The sequence below is a fragment of the Caretta caretta genome, chromosome 1 (genome assembly GCF_965140235.1).
Source record: "Caretta caretta isolate rCarCar2 chromosome 1, rCarCar1.hap1, whole genome shotgun sequence".
Taxonomy (NCBI): Eukaryota; Metazoa; Chordata; order Testudines; family Cheloniidae; genus Caretta; species Caretta caretta.
In genome coordinates this window covers 166,513,960-166,533,281 of record NC_134206.1, presented here as the reverse complement: position 1 = coordinate 166,533,281, position 19,322 = coordinate 166,513,960, and the positions used below count along the sequence as shown (strand labels likewise).

Below are 19,322 nucleotides of genomic sequence, written 5' to 3'. Positions count from 1 at the left end.
ATTAAAACTGGCCATATTTCTATTCAAATACAATAGACAGTAATTCTCAGTTTATTTGGCAAGACACCTCCTGTAATTTATTCATATCTGGCATTAAAACACTTAAGATATGGCCTCCTTACCTCTGAGATATGTCTAGTCCAAAATCTTTCAGCTCTAACATTTTACTGCTACCTAAAATCCAAGGTTTTGTTGTTTTTATAAATAAAGAATGGCTTCAGAAAAATGTTTTTTGAACTAACCTACGACTGGAGTCAGTATTTGGAAAACTCCTCCAACAAAGCTTAACACTAAAGGTACTGTAGCTGAAATGGCCACTGCAGGTACCCAAAGGAACTACAAGTCAGGTTTTCTTTGATAGCAAGGGAAAAAAGTGTCAGCTCTTCACATTAGCATTCTTGGCCTGAGAACATCAGCACCAACAGGTCAGAACAGCTTCTTGAACTAATTGCAAATGGATACAAAAAAGTTTAAAGATTTTCTAGAGTTAAATAAATTCTGAACTCAGATTTACAAGACTCCTTTTCAAAAATGGATGCAACCAAACAGTAGTGTTAACTGAAGGGTAAAGTACATATCCTAGCATTATTGTTGTTTCTGTTCATAAAGAGAATAGCTTCTTCCTGTGAGCAGTTTATTCTACAAATTTTAACTAAAGAGTTGAAAGAATGTTTTAAAATGTCCCCATAGGTTTCCTCCAATCAGTGTCTGAACATCAAAAGAAAAGCTAAACTTGTGCATGAGTGTTTGAATACATTCAAAATAGATTCCTTCTGGAGACCAACTAAATTTAGGAGTTAGTACTCTTTACATCCACAGTATTGCAGCTGGTGATCAACCTTGATGGCTCTCACTACCTATTACATTGTTATAGTTTTAAAAATCATATGTATTTAATCCTTTAATCCATTAACATTTGGTTAATTGTTACACGCTTTTCTCAAAAAAATAAAACAGGAAAAACATCAATGTGCAGAGATTTCTGCACAGTATCTCACTCCATTTGCATCAGTTTTTAACCTACATTTCCGTTTGGTGATATATCAATACTGGGATTATTAAGATTACAATACAATTTAACTAACTATACAGTTGGACATCCACGAATAGTCTCACCCTCCCACATCTTTTCCATATCTATACAATAAAAGCAAGGTATAATGGCCAATATCTTTACCTTCTAAGAGAGCCAAAAACAGTGTTGTGTTAATTGTGGTAGTAGGATGGCTGAAAGCCATTCCTTGTTTTGTGACCCTCTAAAGTCTCACAAACTAAGCAGCATGAAGGCAACAGTCTTAGAATAAAAGACCACCTAACTCCTGCAAGAAGTGATTGCACCAAATCAGCAGGTGGCACTCTTCAACCCAACTTAGTTAAATCCCAGTGACAGCATGGCGTTGTGGGGCACTCTGCTGTGGGAATTGCCGTCACTTGGATGACATGCACAGTCAGGATTCTGATCATCTGTGATCATTCCAGATTTTATAGCACTGCATGTAACAAGAGGTGTTAACTTGAATTGATGGTTAGCTAGGACAAGGAATTCTTACATTCTGCCTAAAATTCTCCCTGTGCTTTAAACCAAAATAGTATTAAGGCATGATTCTGCAAACTTTTAGTTGTGTGAGCATTAGTTATGCAAGTAGATTCAGCGAACTCAATGTAATTATCCATGGAAGACAATGCAGGATTTGGCCCTTAACATTGAAGATCTCCTGGTTAAGTCAATGATCTGAAATTCCCCCACACAAAAAAAAGTCCTACAAAAAGTAGAAACTAGATCAAATTACAAAGGATTAATATAAAGAAACAACACAAGTATGTAGGGACCAAATTAGAAAGGCCAAGGCACAAAAATGAGATTAAACTAGCTAGAGACATAAAAGGTAACAAGAAAACAGTCTAAATACATTAGAAGCAAGAGAATGACCAAGGACAGGGTAGGCCTGTTACTCAACTGGGAGTGGGAGGGGAGAGAGAACAACAGAAAATGTGGAAATGGCAGAAGTGCTAAATGACTTTGTTTCAGTTTTCATCAAAAAGGTTAGTAGCAATTGGACGTCTAACAGTGAATGTTAGGGAAAATGCACGAGAGGCTAAAATAGGGAAAGAACAAGTTAAAAATTACTTAGACAAGTTAGATGTCCTCAGGACAACAGGGCCTGATGATATACATCCTAGAATGCTCAAAGAGCTGACTGAGGAGATATCTGAACCATTAACAATTATCTTTGAAAAATTATGGAAGACAGAAGACATTCCAGAGGACTGGAAAAGGGCAAATATAGTGCCAATCTATAAAAAGGAAACGAGGACAACCTGGGAATTACAGACCAGGCCATTTAACTTCAGTACCCAGAAAGATAATGGAGCAAATAATTAAGCAATCGATTTGCCAACACCTAGAAGGTAATAAGGTGATAAGTAACAGTCAGCATGGATTTGTCAAGAACAAATCATGTCAAACCAACCTAATAGCTATCTTTGACAGGGTAACAAGCCTGATGGATAGAGAGGAAGCAGTAGATGTGGTATATCTTGAATTTAGTAATGCTTTTGATACAGTCTTGCATGATCTTATCATAAACAAACTAGGGAAATACAACCAAGATGGAGCTACTATAAGGTGGGTTCATAATTGGTTGGAAAACTGTTCCCAGAGAGTAGTTTTCAGTGGTTCACAGTCAAGCTGGAAGGGCATAACAAGTGGGTCCTGCAGGGATCAGTTCTGGGTCCAGTTCTGTTCAATATCATTATCAATGATTTAGATAATGGCATAGAGAGTACACTTACAAAGTCTGAGAACAATACCAAGCTGGGAGGGGTTGCAAGTGCTTTGGAGGATAGGATTAAAATTCAAAATGATCTGGACAAACTGGAGAAATGGTCTCAAGTAAACAGGATGAAACTCAATAAGGACAAATGCAAAGTACTCCACTTAGGAAGGAACAATCAGTTGCACATATACAAAATGGGAAAGGACTGCCTAGGAAGGAGTACAGCAGAAAGGGATCTAGGGGTCATAGTGGATCACAATCCAAATATGAGTCAACAGTGCAATGCTGTTACAAAAATAAAATAAAATAAAATCTATCAATCATTCCAGGGTGTATTAGCAGGAGTGCTGTAAGCAAGACATGAGAAATACTTCTTCAGATCTATTCTGCACTGATAAGGCCCCAACTGGAGTATTGTGTGCAGTTCTGGGTGCCACATTTCAGGAAAGATGTGGACAAACTGGAGAGAGGCCAGAAAAGAGCAACTAAAATTATCTAAGATCTATTAGGGAAGATTGAAAAAAATTGGGTTTGTTTAGTCTGGAGAGGAGAAGACAGAGGGGTCATGATAACAGTTTTCAAGTACATAAAAGGCTGTTACTAGGAGAAGGGAGAAAAATTGTTCTCCTTAATCTCTGAGAATAGGAGAAGAAACAATGGGCTCAAATTGCAGCAATGGCAATTTAGGTTGGACATTAGGGGAAAAAAAACTTCCTGTCAGGGTGGTTAAGCACTGGAATAAACTGCCTAGCGAGGCTGTTGAATCTCCATTATTGGAAATTTTTAAGAGCAGGTTAGATAGACACCTGACATGGACAGTCTAGGTAATATTTAGTCCTGCCATGAGTGCAGGGGACTGGACTAGATGACCTCTCAAGGTCCCTTCCAGTCCTACAATTCTACTTTATTCTAAAACCTATGTAACAGTTACTACAGTATAGGTTGCAACTCAGTGTTATGAAAGAATTGTATTTCACACATCTAAACCTGTTTGATACTTAAAAATATGCTAAGTAAAAAAAAGTAAATTCAGAAAGGGGAGAGGTACAGGGATAGCAGGGAGACAAGATTTTATAGAACTAAAACGTTCTCATTATTCCAGGAGTAAGTCTATACACCACTAGAACTTCCACATCCTTCTGCTCAATCTCTTTCTGAAGAAAAATGTATTGTCATGAACCCATTTGTGCTCATTCATGCAAAGTTTCCCCCTAGTGCCAGCATTGTGAAAATGACTAACCACAATCCTCACCAGTTTCAGTGTTATAGAACAAAATGCATCAGTAGTAAACCTACCCTAATATCTCAATTACTGAGGGACAATGTTCACTCATTGATATAATTTTGCTTTCCACAACCATCTCTCTCTACAACTTTTCATGAGTGATGTACCCAAGTATTCGGATTCTAGTATCTAAACTGTATTGTTAAATTTATTCACCTAAATTTGGGTTATTGCTGATTATGCATTATATGTATCTTATGACTTTTAAGACAAACTTTGTATTTGTGGATAATCTAAGCACTATAACCAGATGTACAGATGCTATTTTCTTAACTTGTGCACTATATAATTTTTTTAACATTTGCTTTAATAAAATTTTTAGTCTGAAGTTTTCTACAGGGGAGTGGTAAATGAACTGCATTATTGTAAATTTAAAACAAACTTAAGCCAACATGAGATACGCAAGGCCCAGAGCAACCTGAATCTAAATTCTGCATCTCTAAATTCAGACAGGAAATTCTACTGCTGCAATTTCATGAAAATAAAATTAAAGAGGTTTTAATGACCTAATATGAAAATTCTGCAGTCTGGCTGCCTCTATGTTATTTTATGCTGCCCCACAGTTTTACCTTTTGAGGGGTTACAGATCTTTGTAGTAACACATTACAGATTTCTAAAAAACAGGCAGTGGATTTATTTCAGTGCAAATTCTGTGGCCACAGAATTAGGGAATACATAGAACCTTGAGAATACTTAAGATTTCATGCTGTATTTAAATATTACAGTCAAATTGTCTGTATTAGGCCCCAATTTTACAGTTTACTTTGTGTATGTGTATCTCTGTGGACTTCAACTGAAGCCAAAGTCGCTCTGTATGGATACAGGAGTATGCTTGGGTGCAGTCAATTGTAGAATCAAGGGCTTAGTTTACAAGTAATTTTTTGGCAACTTATTGAAAGTATTTCTTTATATAGGCACAAGGCCTTTTTCCCCCCTAATAAGTCATCTACAGAACATCCAGAGAGAGATTAGAGCAGACAATGACATACTAAAGGAAGGCAGATTTAACAAATTCAAGTCTCAAGTACCTCCATCTACAGTAGGAAACTGACCAGTTTTTGCCAGTGATTGTCAGCAACAGATCCCCTAAACCAATGTTGAAAATAACTGAACTGTTAGTATCAGAACTGGTTTTGGTCCATTACTGGTCAGTCAGTTTTTTAGTGTAGACCAGTGTCTTTTACATATTTAGAACTGCACCAATGTAAAGGTGTGATTTTTAAGACTGATTTAAACTGCAAACCAGTGTGGACACTATTTTTTTAATAAACCTGGTTTAAAACAAATTAAATGTCCACACTGTTTTGCAGTTGTTTAAAAAAAAGTTACACCTTTAAACTGGTGCAATTTTGAATACAGACAAGGTCTGAGAAGAGAAGCCAAGCTCATAATTTATCTGGATTGTACTTTAGACACACAACAAAATGAGGCAGTAATAAATTGTCAACTTCATTACCTATATAGTCAGCTAACAATGCTACAGTTTCAAAAATGTTGCTTCTTCAGTTAAGCAGCATTTAGTATGGCTAGTGGATCAAATGAAAAACACAGTCCACCTTCCACACAGCTCAGTTTTGAGAACCATGTAGTTACTTATTCCCAATTTTTTTCCTAAATGGTTGATCACTGGTTTGATTGTTAACATTAAAAAGATCAGATGAAGTCTCAACTGGCATTGTTCTGTTCAGAGAAAAAGTTAGCGAGAGTAACGTGTTTCAAGTGAAAAGAAAAGGAGTACTTGTGGCACCTTAGAGACTAACCAATTAATTTGCTTACAGAGGTTGTTCAGAGGCATTCTGCTTGATACGTAGTGGTGAAGATTCAGAGTACAGATGGGGGATTTTCTGAAAGCTCCACCAGCAACAGACAGCAGCTAATCTCACTATAGTAAGAATCAATTGCTTTATCAACCTGAACGTGTGGTAGGTGTGAAGGGAAGCCTACAGATAGAAAAGTAAAAGCTGCCACTTTCCCCATCCTAAATACTCCATTCTAGTGGCTTATGTAATTTATGTAATAAATAGCTTCTTATAGCGTATAAAATAGAAATCACTTTCAGGAAAAGAGGAGTGAAAGCCTACAACAACACTCTCTCCTCTGTATTGCAATTTACTTGTGTAATGTACGCATCACCCATAAGATTGTTAGCATCTTATCTTTTCACCAAATTTAACTACAGTAAATTGGATTAGATTACCATACAAATTAACTAATACTAATGTTTACAGAATTGGAAGTATAAAGGATATTTCAATTAACTAATACTAATGTTTACAGAATTGGAAGTATAAAGGATATTTCAATTATCTTAAATGGGAAATAAAATTAATTCTTCCAAGTTAGAAGTATACAACAGAGTAGCCTAAAAAGAAAAAAGCTAAAAAATTCTGAAATCTTCAGCCAGCTATGCTGATTCTAAAACTTTTCCAGCCAAATAGATATCAGAACACTGCCAAATCTTTTAAGCTACTAGCAGAAAATTTACAGCAAAAAGTAGAAGTGTGTTATATGGTACTCATTAAATGCTTCCAGAAAAAGTCAGTGTTGCACCTCAACCCTTTTTACCTCAATGCAATCTAACAATTCACCAATAATGGATACTAACTTTATCCGTTAACATGGCATCCAATCTGTGTATATGGAAGTGTTTGAGTAAATATTTAAAAAAAAAATTCAATTTCTTAAACCATTCTAAAAACACACACACACACTTCAGTCAAGTCAGCACTTACATTCCAACTGGAAGTACACCAGAGATCTGTTATACTGTAAAAGTGAGACTTCTCTTTACAAGCTTAGTATGATGAAAAAGTGACTTTTCATCACCTCTAAAACCAAACCTTCTGTTGAGTATGCTCTCAGATTTTTTGATATTTTGGGGGGCGGGGGCCGCAGGAGTAAGTACAAGGAGGCATGGGTTTGGCCTGTACTAAGCTTCCCTACTTCTGTTTTATTGAAAAGAGATTAATGTTTTTGCATCCTTACCTTTTCACTGAAACACTCAAGCAAGTCTTGGACATACCCTCGCATTTCTTGCAAAAATTTATACCGTTCACCAATACCCCCAGAAGACCCTTCTAATCGTTCAATTGCCTTGGTAGAGTCCTCTCGGCTTTGCTGATGTTTCTCATGTTGCTGCTGATTGGCTTTGTTCAATTCTTTCATTGAGTCCAACCTGAGGGACAATGGATAGATAACAAATTTACATCGTAAACTCTACATAACGCAAACTGTTGAAGATATTAATCTGTTTCAGAGTGAGAGAGCACAATCTCTATAAGGAAAATATTTTCAAGGTACATTCACTACCTGTGATTTGTCAATGCTTTCTCCCTTCTCCAGTTCTTATCAGCAAGGAGAGTAGTTTAAGTTACATGAGCTAGACTATGCGAGGTCCTGAGTACAGTCAACTCCTGTTAATCTCAACAGGAGTCGAAGGCGCTTAGAACCTTGCAAGACTGAGTCTTAAGAAATTAAAATAGAAGCAAAGGCATTATGCTATATCTAGCAAGAAATATAATCTATAACACAGCCTCTATTATACTGCACTGACTAGACGCACTTCAGCTAATGGAAAGTTTTTACAACAAGGGGCATACAAACCAGTTTTGAAGACATTACAAAAAGTTTGGGCTGTTCATTCTAAAATATGTCTCACTGCAATTGGATTGTTCATACAGTAGGATCTTTTTGATACCTAACAAGGAGATTACAATGTTTAAGCCCTAAAAAAACCTCAGATTTTAGCCTAAAATGTAAGATGGTTATGTATTCAGGAAAAAAAAAAAATCTGATTTACACACTTTATGTTACTTCGTAAGCTAAACATCTCACTGTTCTTTCAATTCTTGACTACAAGATTTTTTTCAGTGTCCAGAAGATGCAACTCAGATCTGTCTTCAACAAGATCAATTTGCCACATTTTAAAAGCTTCACTTCCACAGAAGAAATCCAAGCAGACTTTTGAACAAAGTTTCAATGTCATCTTCATTTTGTTTTTGTTTTTTAAATGATGTGCCAAGTCAGTGGTTTTCCAGCGATGAAATTCTGCATTTGCTCGAGATTAAAGGGTGCCTGAGGGAATAGAAAGCTAGAGGACAAGTCTTTTAAGTCTAAAAAAGATGGTCTGCCCTACCTGTCTTTAAGCTGTTTCTTTACCAAATCAATAGTAACAGGAGTCATCTCATTACTGGGAGTTTTGAAAGGAAGTGTATTATCTGTTTTTTGAGACTTGGTCTCTGATGATCCATAAGCAGCGTAAGTGTAAGGAATGCCATACGATGAACCATAAGACATTGTCTGGTAAGAGTTGTGGTAGTACAGATTATTCACTTCAGTAGGCTGACTTGCTTGAACCTATAGAAAGAAGACATGTAATACTCAAAATGCTAATGTCACTCCTTTTAAAAACATTACTTTGTAACTTAGTTTTGACATTTTATATGCACAGACAGAAGTTATTCAAATCAAAATGGTTATTAAAATGAATCACTTTTCATAACCTCCTAATGAAAGATAGATGGGAACAAACAGAGCGAAGATGTGTTCACAGAATTATGGTCTACAGTAATTAACAGAAGCAATCTCTTCCATGGAGAATGTCTTAGCATGGTTATCATTATTTGTAGTAATAGCTCATGGCATACTACTGAATGCAGCAAGCCTGCAACACCCAGTTACTAAATATCCTAAACTGTACTAATCTCTGCTGTTAATACAGATTAACAACGTGCCATGAAAACCCTTACAAATATTTTTTAATTTTAGAAAATAGCTTTCAAGGCCAACTAGTGTCCCCTTCCAACTCTGGGCCAGCTACTTCACCATTGCTCAAAGCCACGAATCGCAGCTACCACAAGGCATAATCCTACACAGGTACGGAGTCTTCCCAAGAGGTCACAGGTAGAGCTGTACAAATGAGTTTTCAGTTTGCTGACCGTACTAATAAAAAAAATAATTCTGAGTCAGACGAAGTTTTCGTTGAATCCAAAATGAAATGTCATTTAAAAAAAATAAAACTAGTAAGTTTTGAAATGAAAAGTTGATTTGAATATTAAAAAAATCAAAATGTTTTTAAAAAAGTGTCAAAATTAAATGTTCTGAGGTTTTTGGGAGTTCCCCCCCTTTACATTTTTTCATGTTTCCCACTCCCACCCCCCCAATGAGTTTGGTAAATCAGACATGAATTTGATAATTTTTTCATTCAACCCAAATCTTCATTTTTTGGCCAAAACATTTCCCCTAGCTCTAGTCAAAAGTAGGCTCAGGCACTGGTACATCTGGGATGAACATGTACATTCATTAAGGCTTTAGATTTTATTAGCATGTCTTTCCAGTGTGGATTTGATATCGCTCCCACTGAAATCAGTGGCAAAAACCTCCAATTGACTTTAGTCGCAGTAGTATCAGGCCATACATGCCTAACAACTTCTGGACAGGAAGAATAGAAACAAAGTTCACTTCAAAGCTTCATTACTTACTGGCCCTAGTTAGCTAATAAGTGCTAGTCAATGCTACCACAATGCTCATTACTCTTCCATAATGGATAGAAAGCAGGAGCAAGACACCACCTATTTCCATATGAGAGGACTTTATAAATTAAAGTTACACCATTAATCTCATCAGATCAAATTATACCAACCAGCATAATACTGCTTTGAGTTTGGGGAAGTTTTAGTCAATATATGCACTGAAAGGTTAAAAATCCTATACCTTTCCCAAAAAATATACCATCTTTTTTGAACTATTTGAATACATGCCTGAGGTATGTTAATTCCTTTTCGTATCTGTTCCTGTTCCCATCGACTGAGTTCTTCATCCTGTTCCCCAGTCACGAGAGCTTCGTCATCGCTTCCCTCAATACCTGGGCACCCAAAGGAAATGAACAGACAAGATAAAAATGGAGATAATGGATTTATACCAAGGATATTTCATTCCGAATTCCAATAGTTAAATTTACGTAATCATTAGAGTAAGAAAAAACACCTAATGCTTATTACAAGCCAGAACCTTGCTAATCTTCCATGACCAAGAGATCCGCCGTAAATTCATTTTACACATTAGCTAGTAAATAATCAAAAGAATAATGTGGCACGATACATTTTGTTCAGTTGACAAGCATAGCTTTAATTAGTTTATACTTAAGAGTTCACCACAAATATTTTGTATAATTAAGTTTTCATGAAACTTCAGAAAAGCACTGTGCTATTAAAGCTTTGCTCAAAAGCAGAAAGGGGCCATTTTTGTGTGCAAACTGAATGTGTTTATTAGCTAGATTCTACTTTACCATAATTCCTTAAAATGGATCATTAAAGTTTTATGACATTGAGTTCAAATAAAATATTCTATACCAAACTACAATGTGGATTATGGTAAACCAAAACTGCTATTAGTTATGCAGAACATTTTGTTTAAGGGCTTGTAAAGGTCAGGGTGAGTAACCTACAATGAAAATAGTTTCTATATTTATTAGGTATGCTATCATCCTTCCAAAAACATTTTACCTATTTCCTCTGCAATCTTTTGCCTTTGGGATTTTTCCTTCACTGAGAATACTATTCTTCTCTTCTCATCATCATCTTCATCATCACTGGCATCATTTTCATCTTCTCGAACAAGGCGGCCTTTGCCCGGCTCATTGTCAATAGGCGTAAAGTCCCCAAGTTCCCGAGCCATTTGACGCTTTTTTCTAGCGGCATGAATAAAAGCAGCATCTGGGATTTCTCCTGGAAACATATGTTTACAAAGTTAAACAGCCAATGATTGCATCCGAACTCAGTGAGACTCTTTGCTACTTGTCTACTGCCATATCAGCTGAGAAAAATGGTACTGCAGACACACCAACCTGTCAGTATTTCTTATCAGTAAGGAAAACAGAGGAATCCAAGCAGAAAAGATTTTTAATGGTTAAAGCACTCTCAGCCCTTTCCACTGAGCCCTTTCCTGCTCGTAAGAACTTAAGAGTCCTCCGGCAAAGACAGGGAAGACAAGATATTCCACACAAAAAAAACAGAAGAAAGTTTAAAAATATATACATTTCAGGCCTTATTTAATACATTCCAGGGGCAAGAAGGGCAAACATTTTCTCCCTGTTAAGGAAACCAGAGAAAAAAATCCAAAAGAAACTATTCTGATAGGCAAGCCCTGAAAGATATTTCACAGGCTTTCAGAAAATGCAGCAGTATATACAAGCTGCATACATACAGCATAATGTCACCTCTTGCATATAATAGATATAGCCAAATGGATAGTTTTCTAGATTTAATTCTTTCTTGAACTTTCTTGTCTAAGTTTAGACAAACTATTGTTGGTGGCAGCTCTTTTCCCTTGCTCATGTGTTCCTGATGACTAGGGGAGCCCAAATGGTACTAATCTTCCAATAAAACAGCAATCCAAGGTTCCTCAATCTAGAATTCCTATTATTTGTATTACAGTAGTGCTAAACAAGATTGGGACTCTGGAGGCTGTGTAGGCACAATACAATTACTAACGTATTTTTTGTTTCTTCGTAAGCAGTGCAGTATTTAAATGGAATATCATCATCTCACATGATTTTTGTTATGTTTCAGATACTCTCAAAGTTCATGAAGCTAAAAATCTCTGGTAGCATGTAAGAAATACAGTTTTGAACCAGCAATATATAGTCAATGCACACATTTAATGATTTAGAGTCATTAAATGTAATGCTCCTACCTTTACATCATGTTCAGAAATTAGTGAACAGTATATGCTGCAGAAAGCCCTTCCTGCATGATTCTTTTTTAATTTACATTTTCTGAAAAGGCATCTCATAGTGCAGTTATCAATGCAGATAATAAATGTTAAAAAATAAATTGGATGCAGGCCAAATCCATCAAGTTCCCCCCCAAAAGATAACTTCCCATAGTCCATCCTTGATGACAGTGCCTTGAATATCTTTAACATAAGAGGTTCTGTTCTGCTTCCCTCAGCCTCTGTGGTAAGCACTTGGGGGTTCCCTCCTGGAGTCACTGGTATGTAGCCAGAAGTCCCGGTTGGACATCTCTCCCCCAGTAACAGCCAGCAGCAGCAGAACAAAGTACCTACTCTGCTACCCTCAGCCCATTTAGCTGGGAGAGAGGGTGATTCCCCTAGGGAGGTGCTCCCAGAGAAAGGGTAGCTTCTTAATAGAGTCTGGAGCTGTGTGAGGAGGTAAGAACTGAGAGCAGCTCTTCTCTCATTTTGCTCAAAGTTTAGTCCCTTCAGAAAGAGAGATTACCATAGAACTTGACAGAGTAGGACAAAGATAGTAAGGAAAGATGGGTGAATAAGGGAAACAAGGTGGCAGACATGTCTGAAAAATCTGTACAAGCAGTCCATCTGCTGTGTGTACCCAAGTTACATTATTTTAAGAGGGAATTAAGATGGATCCATGGTTGTCTGTGGATTGTGAGCATGAAGGCAACAACCTTATTCCCCAGACAGAAAGCTTCCTTATGTGCAAATTTGCTAGTTGTTATTATTCATGAAGAATAATACTTCAAACTAATTTCTTTGGCCCTTAATATTTCCTAGTCTATTTAACCAAGTTAACAGCATTCAAGACACTCAAATAGGGGGTCAAAAGTGTAAGAACATTTTCTAGTGCCTAAATTAAGGATAAATGCCAAACTACACCACAAGACAGGTTACTTGGAGAATTACCAGAATATCAAAAATAGAGGTGAGTTTTGAGGACATTCAATATTTCAAAGTTTTAGAAAAACAAATGCTGTAACTAGAAGGGGTGTTTATTTAGTTTTTTAAAGACCAGAGACTCCAGTTTGACTTATGCTTCATTTTGAAATATCACCCCACGAACTTGGCACCTGAAGGAATTCATATAAATACCTAACTTAAAAAAACCAAAACATTTTGTTACAGCCTTTGTTTTCAGCATATTAAACTCTGCTATTTGATACTGTGGTAATTAAATGGTCCTATTTTAGTTCTTAAATGAATCAGTTCAGTTTTCCTAGTTTTTCAAAAACAGTGTGCAATTATATTCTTCCACAGGCCAGCAGAATATGGATGAACCTTAGAAAGTGGACATTTCCATTTACTTTTAAATTTTCATTTCTAGTCACTGTTCAAGGGTGTGTAGGAGTTAAGCTTGGGAAGAGTGCATACAGCTGACTGGATATCAGTACTTACATTACAAATGTTAGAGACAGCATTTCCAAACCCACTAAACTAGATTTACTATAAAGTACAAACCTGGACGGAGAACATTCAGAGATGATAAAGCACTTGAAAAAGTTCCCCCGGTTTTAGGTTTTTCCTCTTCCTTCTCACTTTCGACTTCCATCTCTTCTTCACCTTGTTCACTGTTCGCAGTCCCATCTTCTTGGTTTGCTTCCTTAACCTGTCCTGTTTTCTCTATGGCCTGTTCAGCTGTAAGAGAAAAGTCTATATCGGTTTCTTTCTGTGAACATTTTTTAAAAGCACTTTTAAAAGAATACCACCAGATATGCTTAGGTTTAAGACAGCAATTAATTTTTAACTACTGAACTTACAAGGAGAAGAACATATGTTGTGGCTTCAATAAAAAACACTGAAATCTTCTCAAGTTCACACTATACAGTCTGACCAGTCTCAGATAGGAAGACTAATGCACCCAAGAAAACATTAAATATTAAGTTCACACAGTCAAGCATTGAGAGCCAGGAAATGCCAGAATTAAGGCTGCCTATGCAACCTTATTGTAGCCCTGCATACATATGCATTATGACAGTCTTCAATGACTGAACATACACCTTTTTTTCCCCCCCTCCCCCCACAGGAACCCTGCCTCACTCATTGCACAAGATGGACAGTACTCACTGAATGAGCAGCTATCCAATATTTTATTTTATTCTCATCAATCAGTGTGTGGCCCCAGACCCGATTTACTGCACACCACTCAAACACTGCTTTGAAGACAATTATTAATTTCAACAGAGGCTTTTCTATGACAATCACCATTGTAACATCTGAGTGCTTCACAAACTTACATTCATCTTCAAAATACTCCTGTAAGGCAACATTATTTCCATTCTACAAAAGGGGAACTGGCACAGAGGCACTATCAGAAATGCACACTAATTTTGGGTGTCCAATGTGAGATGCCCACGTCCTGAATTTTCCAAGAATTTAACATTTCATAGCTCTTTATTTGTTCAGAGCACAGATCTCATTGACTTCAGTTGCAGTTAAGCGCACTCAGCATTTCTGCAAATCCAACCCCAACTTCCACAAGATGGACACCAGAAAAAAAGGAGGAACATACAGTAGCCACCTGTGAAAAGTTTGATTTAGATTACTTGCCCAGCATCACATAGGTACTCTATGGCAGAGGCAGGGATAGAATCCAGTTCTTCACAGTTCCATTCAACTACAAAACCATCCTTTTACTTCCTGCAGTCCTCTGCCTCATTTTCTACATCCCATCCCTGGGCAGGCCCAGATTTTCTGCCACAAGTGAGGCAGGGGTCCTAAAGACAACAGGGGTCCTACACAATCATGATTGACTCCCTGAGCAACATACATTTTGTGCACTGAGATCCCAGGGAGCAAAGTTAGCAAAGTTAGTTAGATTACATGATCATAAACGACATAACAAGATACATACAGTGGCCAAATGAAGGTTACACATGCAACCTTCATTCTGGCATTTTCTCACTTTTGAGTGCTTGATTTTATAACTAACATTCCTTTAATGGAATTTTTTATATAATTTCTTTTTTTTTAAAATAGCAAACAGAAAAAACAGAAATTCCATCATTTGAAACCATACTGAGTCTCACATTATTCATCAGCTGGCCATGAACCTTCACAGCACAGACGCTCCACCTAAGCTAACAGTAACTGATAGCAGTAGTAGGTTGCCATCCTGTATGTGGTCCAGCTGTTAGAGGGAGATGAAGCACACACTTTTGCCAGTAGGCTTCAGTTATTAGCTGACAGCAGGAATGGTGAAACTCAGGAACCCTAGGCTCTATTCCAGGTTCTACAGATGTGTACTCAAATGGTTAGAGAGCTTTTTGCCCACCACTCTTCCAGCCTGTTCTCATCTCAGTCTCTGCCTCACCTCCCCATGCTCATTGATCCAGTCCTTAGTTTGGAACACACAGATGTAGGTCACTTCTTCTAACACAGGATCTCAACATAAGGAATTCAACTCTGCCAACCCCCTCAATAATTTTCTCCCTCACTTTAATGCTCTCCTTTTAACACCTGTGTTGAGAGGGCATCCTGGCAGAGAAGTGTGCTAGATGCAGATCCAAACTCCAGCTGTTAGAAAGCAGAAGTACAGCGTGATTTAAAGAAATGAGTCTAGGCTTGAGAGTCAAGAACTAGTCAGCTTTAATCCCAACTCTAATGAGGATTCACTGTGTAGCCTTCTAGTAACTGTCCTCACCTCTCCATATCTATTTCCATAACCATAAAATGGGGATAAATTCCATCTACGCCAAAAGGGTGCTTATGAGGATTAACTTAATGCTTATACAGACTGCTCTGAATACGTAGAGCAATCTACGTATTAAAATGCTCAGTCTCCCTGCAGAATTGACACTGCATCTTTAACACAACTCATTTTTATGAACAGTATTTAATCTTTCAGTTAATACAAGTTACTAGTAGTAGTAGTTTTGCAATTACCATCTGCTGGAGAATTGACTTCTGGTTTAACCTTTGATTTTTCGAGATCTTCTTTGTATTCTTTCTTCAGTAGTTTTACTATCTTTTTGCTGTAACTTGATTTTTTCACTTTAAAAACTTCTTCAGCTTCTTTAACAAAGAAAATCAGAAAACATTAAGTGACCTGGGAACAGATTGGTCAGCTACAACTCACAAAAATAGTTTCCATCTGTCAAGTCTTTTCACGTGGTGCACAGCACAACTTCATAGTAGAGTTACTAACAAAAGTATCCCACAAATCTAAATTCAAAATTTAACATAAAAGTTTTGAAAAGTAGGCACTGCATTTGCATGTTTTCAGTGCAAAAACGCTCATAATTTTATCATAAGCCTTGTGATAACAGGTGTTCTTCTTGAAGCCCAAACTCCTGGAATCACATCAAGATATGACAGGTTTCAGAGTAGCAGCCGTGTTAGTCTGTATGAAATGAGCTGTAGCTCACGAAAACTTATGCTCAAATAAATTTGTTAGTCTCTAAGGTGCCACAAGTACTCCTTTTCTTTTTACCAATATATGAGAATCTCGTCTTTCATTTTAAAACACATACCTAACTATCCCAGTTGAAGAATATAAAAATAAGCCCCTCGTTGCATCTTAAAGGCTCAAAAACAGAAGGCAAACAAAAAAAAAAAAAGAACGGATGTGCACTTTTTATATAATTTTTAAATCAAAAATTGAAGACACCTTATCATTCATTTTATTACCCAAGCAATATACTGTGAATCGCTGTGATGGCCCCTCTTTAAGTGCTAGTTTTCCTCTCCACTTAGCCCTTATTGGGGGAAACCACACGTTCAACATTTTGCCTTAATACAAATCGCAGCAGGTAAGCTGCGAGTCACACGTGGCCCCGGGAAGGAAGAACCAGGGCCTACATCGGGGGGAAGGAGGAGAGGGAAAAGAGATTTGACCTGATAGCCCGATAGGCCTCTTCCCCTCCCCCCTAACACCGACTCTCCCGACTTGCAGCGACGCTGGGGGGCCGGGGCCCGCGCGAGCAGAAACCGTCATGCAGCTGCGAGCTCCCGACGGGGACCCGGCCACCCAGGGGCTGGCTAGGTGCAGCTAGGGGGGCCCGCCTGCCCGCCCGCCGCTGCCCGGCCCCACTCACTCACTCACCCTCCTCCTCGTCCTGGAAGCTGAGCAGACTGGCCCGCGGCGCCGGCGCCTCTTTGTTCTCCCGCAGCCGCTTCCGCTCCCGCTCCCGCGCCCGCCCGGCCCCCGGCAGCCCGTTCCCCTGCTGTGGCGGCGGCAGCGGTGGCGGCGGCGGCGGCGGCAGAAGTGCGGCCAGGCCGGGAGCGAAGCCCGGGCCTAGGCCGCTGCCCGCCCCGCAGCCCGTCAGGGCGGGGACGGCGAGGGGGACGCAGCCGGTGGGGAGCGGCAGAAGCGGGGCCGCCTGGGCCATGGCGGCCTCGCCGGGCCCGTCCGCCTCCGGCGGCTCCTCGTCCCGCTCCCGCTCCTCGTCCTCCTCCTCGGAGTCGTTCCGCTTCCGCACGTTCACCCGCCGCGCCTTGCGGAACATCCCGCCGGGCCCGGCAGCGCGCAGCCCAGACACTCGCCCCGCAGCAGCGCGTCGCGGCCCAGCCCCAGCTCCCCCTCCCCGGAGCATGATAACCGGGCAGTCACAGCGCCACCTGCTGGCCCGCCCAGCCGCCGCCAGCGGCTGCCAGGGGAAGCGACGACGCGCCACACCATAGAGTGCCGCGCCGGGCTAGCGTGCCTCGCGCTACCATAGAGGGCGGGGGACTAGAGCGCCCACCCGTGACTGCACAGCCGCCGCCATCTTGTGTGAGCGGGGAAACAAGGGGGTGAGGGGGGAGCGATCACGTGACGGCAGTGGCGGCCCAGGTGCCGTTGCTTTGGGGGGCTGGGCGGGCGGCGCGACGGAAGCGCTATTGAGGACGGTGGAAACTTGACTCCCGCGGCGCTCGGCGCTGCCCATGACTTGGCTAGGGCGTTAGGGACTGACCTCTGCGGGTTTGTGTCACTGAGGGGCTGGTGGAGGCGCCAGCATGGCAGTGGGGAGCACTGGGGCCCCTGGCTGCATAGTGGTCACAGTGCAGGCCACCCCCCTCCCCCAGACACAGACTCAGCGGTGTGCCAGGTGCACCAAGTGTAGGCGGGCAGGCTCAGCAAGGCAGGATTCAAGTGTAGGGGGAGCTCTGTGTGGGGCAATCTGGGTGCAGGTGGCTCGGGATGCAAAGAGGCTTGTTGGGGGGGTTCTGGGTGCAACGGTCATCAGGCTGTGCAGGGGGGTCCAGATGAAACTGGTTAGGGCTCAGCAGGGAGGGTCTGGGTGTGGGGGGGATAGAGCTCAGGATGGGGATGTGGGAGGATCCAGATGCAGTTGGTTGGGGTTCAGTGGGGTGGGGATCCAGGTGACTCATCAGGGTGGTGCGGGGCTCATGGGGCTCATGGGGGACAGAGTTCTGAGTGCTGGGAGTGAGGATCTGGATATGGGGGTGGTCTGGATGCATTGGGGTTTAGCAGAGGGGGGAGCAGTTCTCTGTACAGGGATCCCTCCCCCTGAAGCTGAGGAGCAATGGGTGCAGGAAACAGGGGGTAGTGGGGGGTGGGAGTTTGCAGAGCTTCCTTCAGCCAGGGGAGAAATCATGGGGTGGGTCTGACTCGGTCTCGGATGCCATGCAAGGGAAGAAGTTGTTCCGTCCTCCCCAGCCCAGCCGGGACTAGCAGCTGAATCCAGTGCAGGGTAGGAGCCACTAGTGGGGTCTTCCCCATTCTCACCTCCAGCCCCACAGTGATTTATCTCTCTGCTGGGCTCCTGAAACACATTGCTGGGGAGGGTTGTATGACCGCTCTTGTGACTTCCCTTTGCTTCCCTGTCAGAAAGTCATTTTTCTGCAGCGAAGTAAAGAAATCTGCAGGGGATATAAATTCTGCACATATGGTGCAGAATTTCCACAGGAGTATGTTCTGTTTACACTTTCTGGGTCTCAGCCTCTCCTGCCAAAGAGGGAGGTTAATTCCCCCTGTTATAGTTTAAATTTCAAAATAAAAGTCTCCCACTAATAAAGATATTAGGACAAGGTCATATATTTATCATACACAAGTCCTACCAGAGTTCAAATTCAGTAGGCCTTAAAACATCCCAGGGGTCAACTATAAATGCACAAGATGTGTCCCTGCTGTATCCCTTCTTGTGCTCATTTCCCTGCATCTCCCTCAGTTTCCTTTCCTGCCTCAACCCTGTAACCCTTCAAGACTCCTATCTCCTATTCCCTAGTGCTCCCTCCTCAATCTCCCTGCAGCCTCCCTTCCCATGTTTACTCACCATTCATCAGCTGTAAGCACTAAGAATAGCCATCCTCCCTGAAGACAGCCTGGCTTCTGTCTTCTTAGAAAAAAATGGAAATTGGGGGTCATCTTTATTAGGGGTAGTTGTCAGGAAATGGTTTCATCAGAACTGAGGGCACCCTGGTCAGTCCTTCCTACTGGCAGTAATAAGAGATGGCAGCCATTTTAACTAAGCAAAATTCATGAGTTTGCTGGTAGAAATCAGAAAATAATACAATTTGAAACAAAGCATCTAAAATCAGAAGAGTTAGCAACTCACGTGACACTG

General features: G+C 40.4%; 1 protein-coding gene across 2 annotated transcripts in view; it reads right to left on the bottom strand.

Moving 5' to 3' along the window:
* PAXBP1 (PAX3 and PAX7 binding protein 1) overlaps positions 1-17,355 on the bottom strand; it is a 35,053-nt gene extending 17,698 nt beyond the window's left edge. Inside the window, exons 1-7 of one of the 2 annotated variants that reach the window (XM_075133082.1) lie at positions 16,859-17,355; positions 15,700-15,828; positions 13,276-13,467; positions 10,566-10,787; positions 9,822-9,925; positions 8,198-8,418; positions 7,048-7,237 (exon numbers count right to left, since the gene is read on the bottom strand). In XM_075133082.1, coding sequence (XP_074989183.1) covers positions 7,048-7,237; positions 8,198-8,418; positions 9,822-9,925; positions 10,566-10,787; positions 13,276-13,467; positions 15,700-15,828; positions 16,859-17,348 — 1,548 coding nt within the window. In that variant the 5' untranslated portion in view covers positions 17,349-17,355. The remainder of the gene's footprint in view (positions 1-7,047; positions 7,238-8,197; positions 8,419-9,821; positions 9,926-10,565; positions 10,788-13,275; positions 13,468-15,699; positions 15,829-16,858) is intronic. The other variant, XM_075133086.1, reaches the window with a different exon arrangement.
* Positions 17,356-19,322: the final 1,967 nt, after the last annotated feature.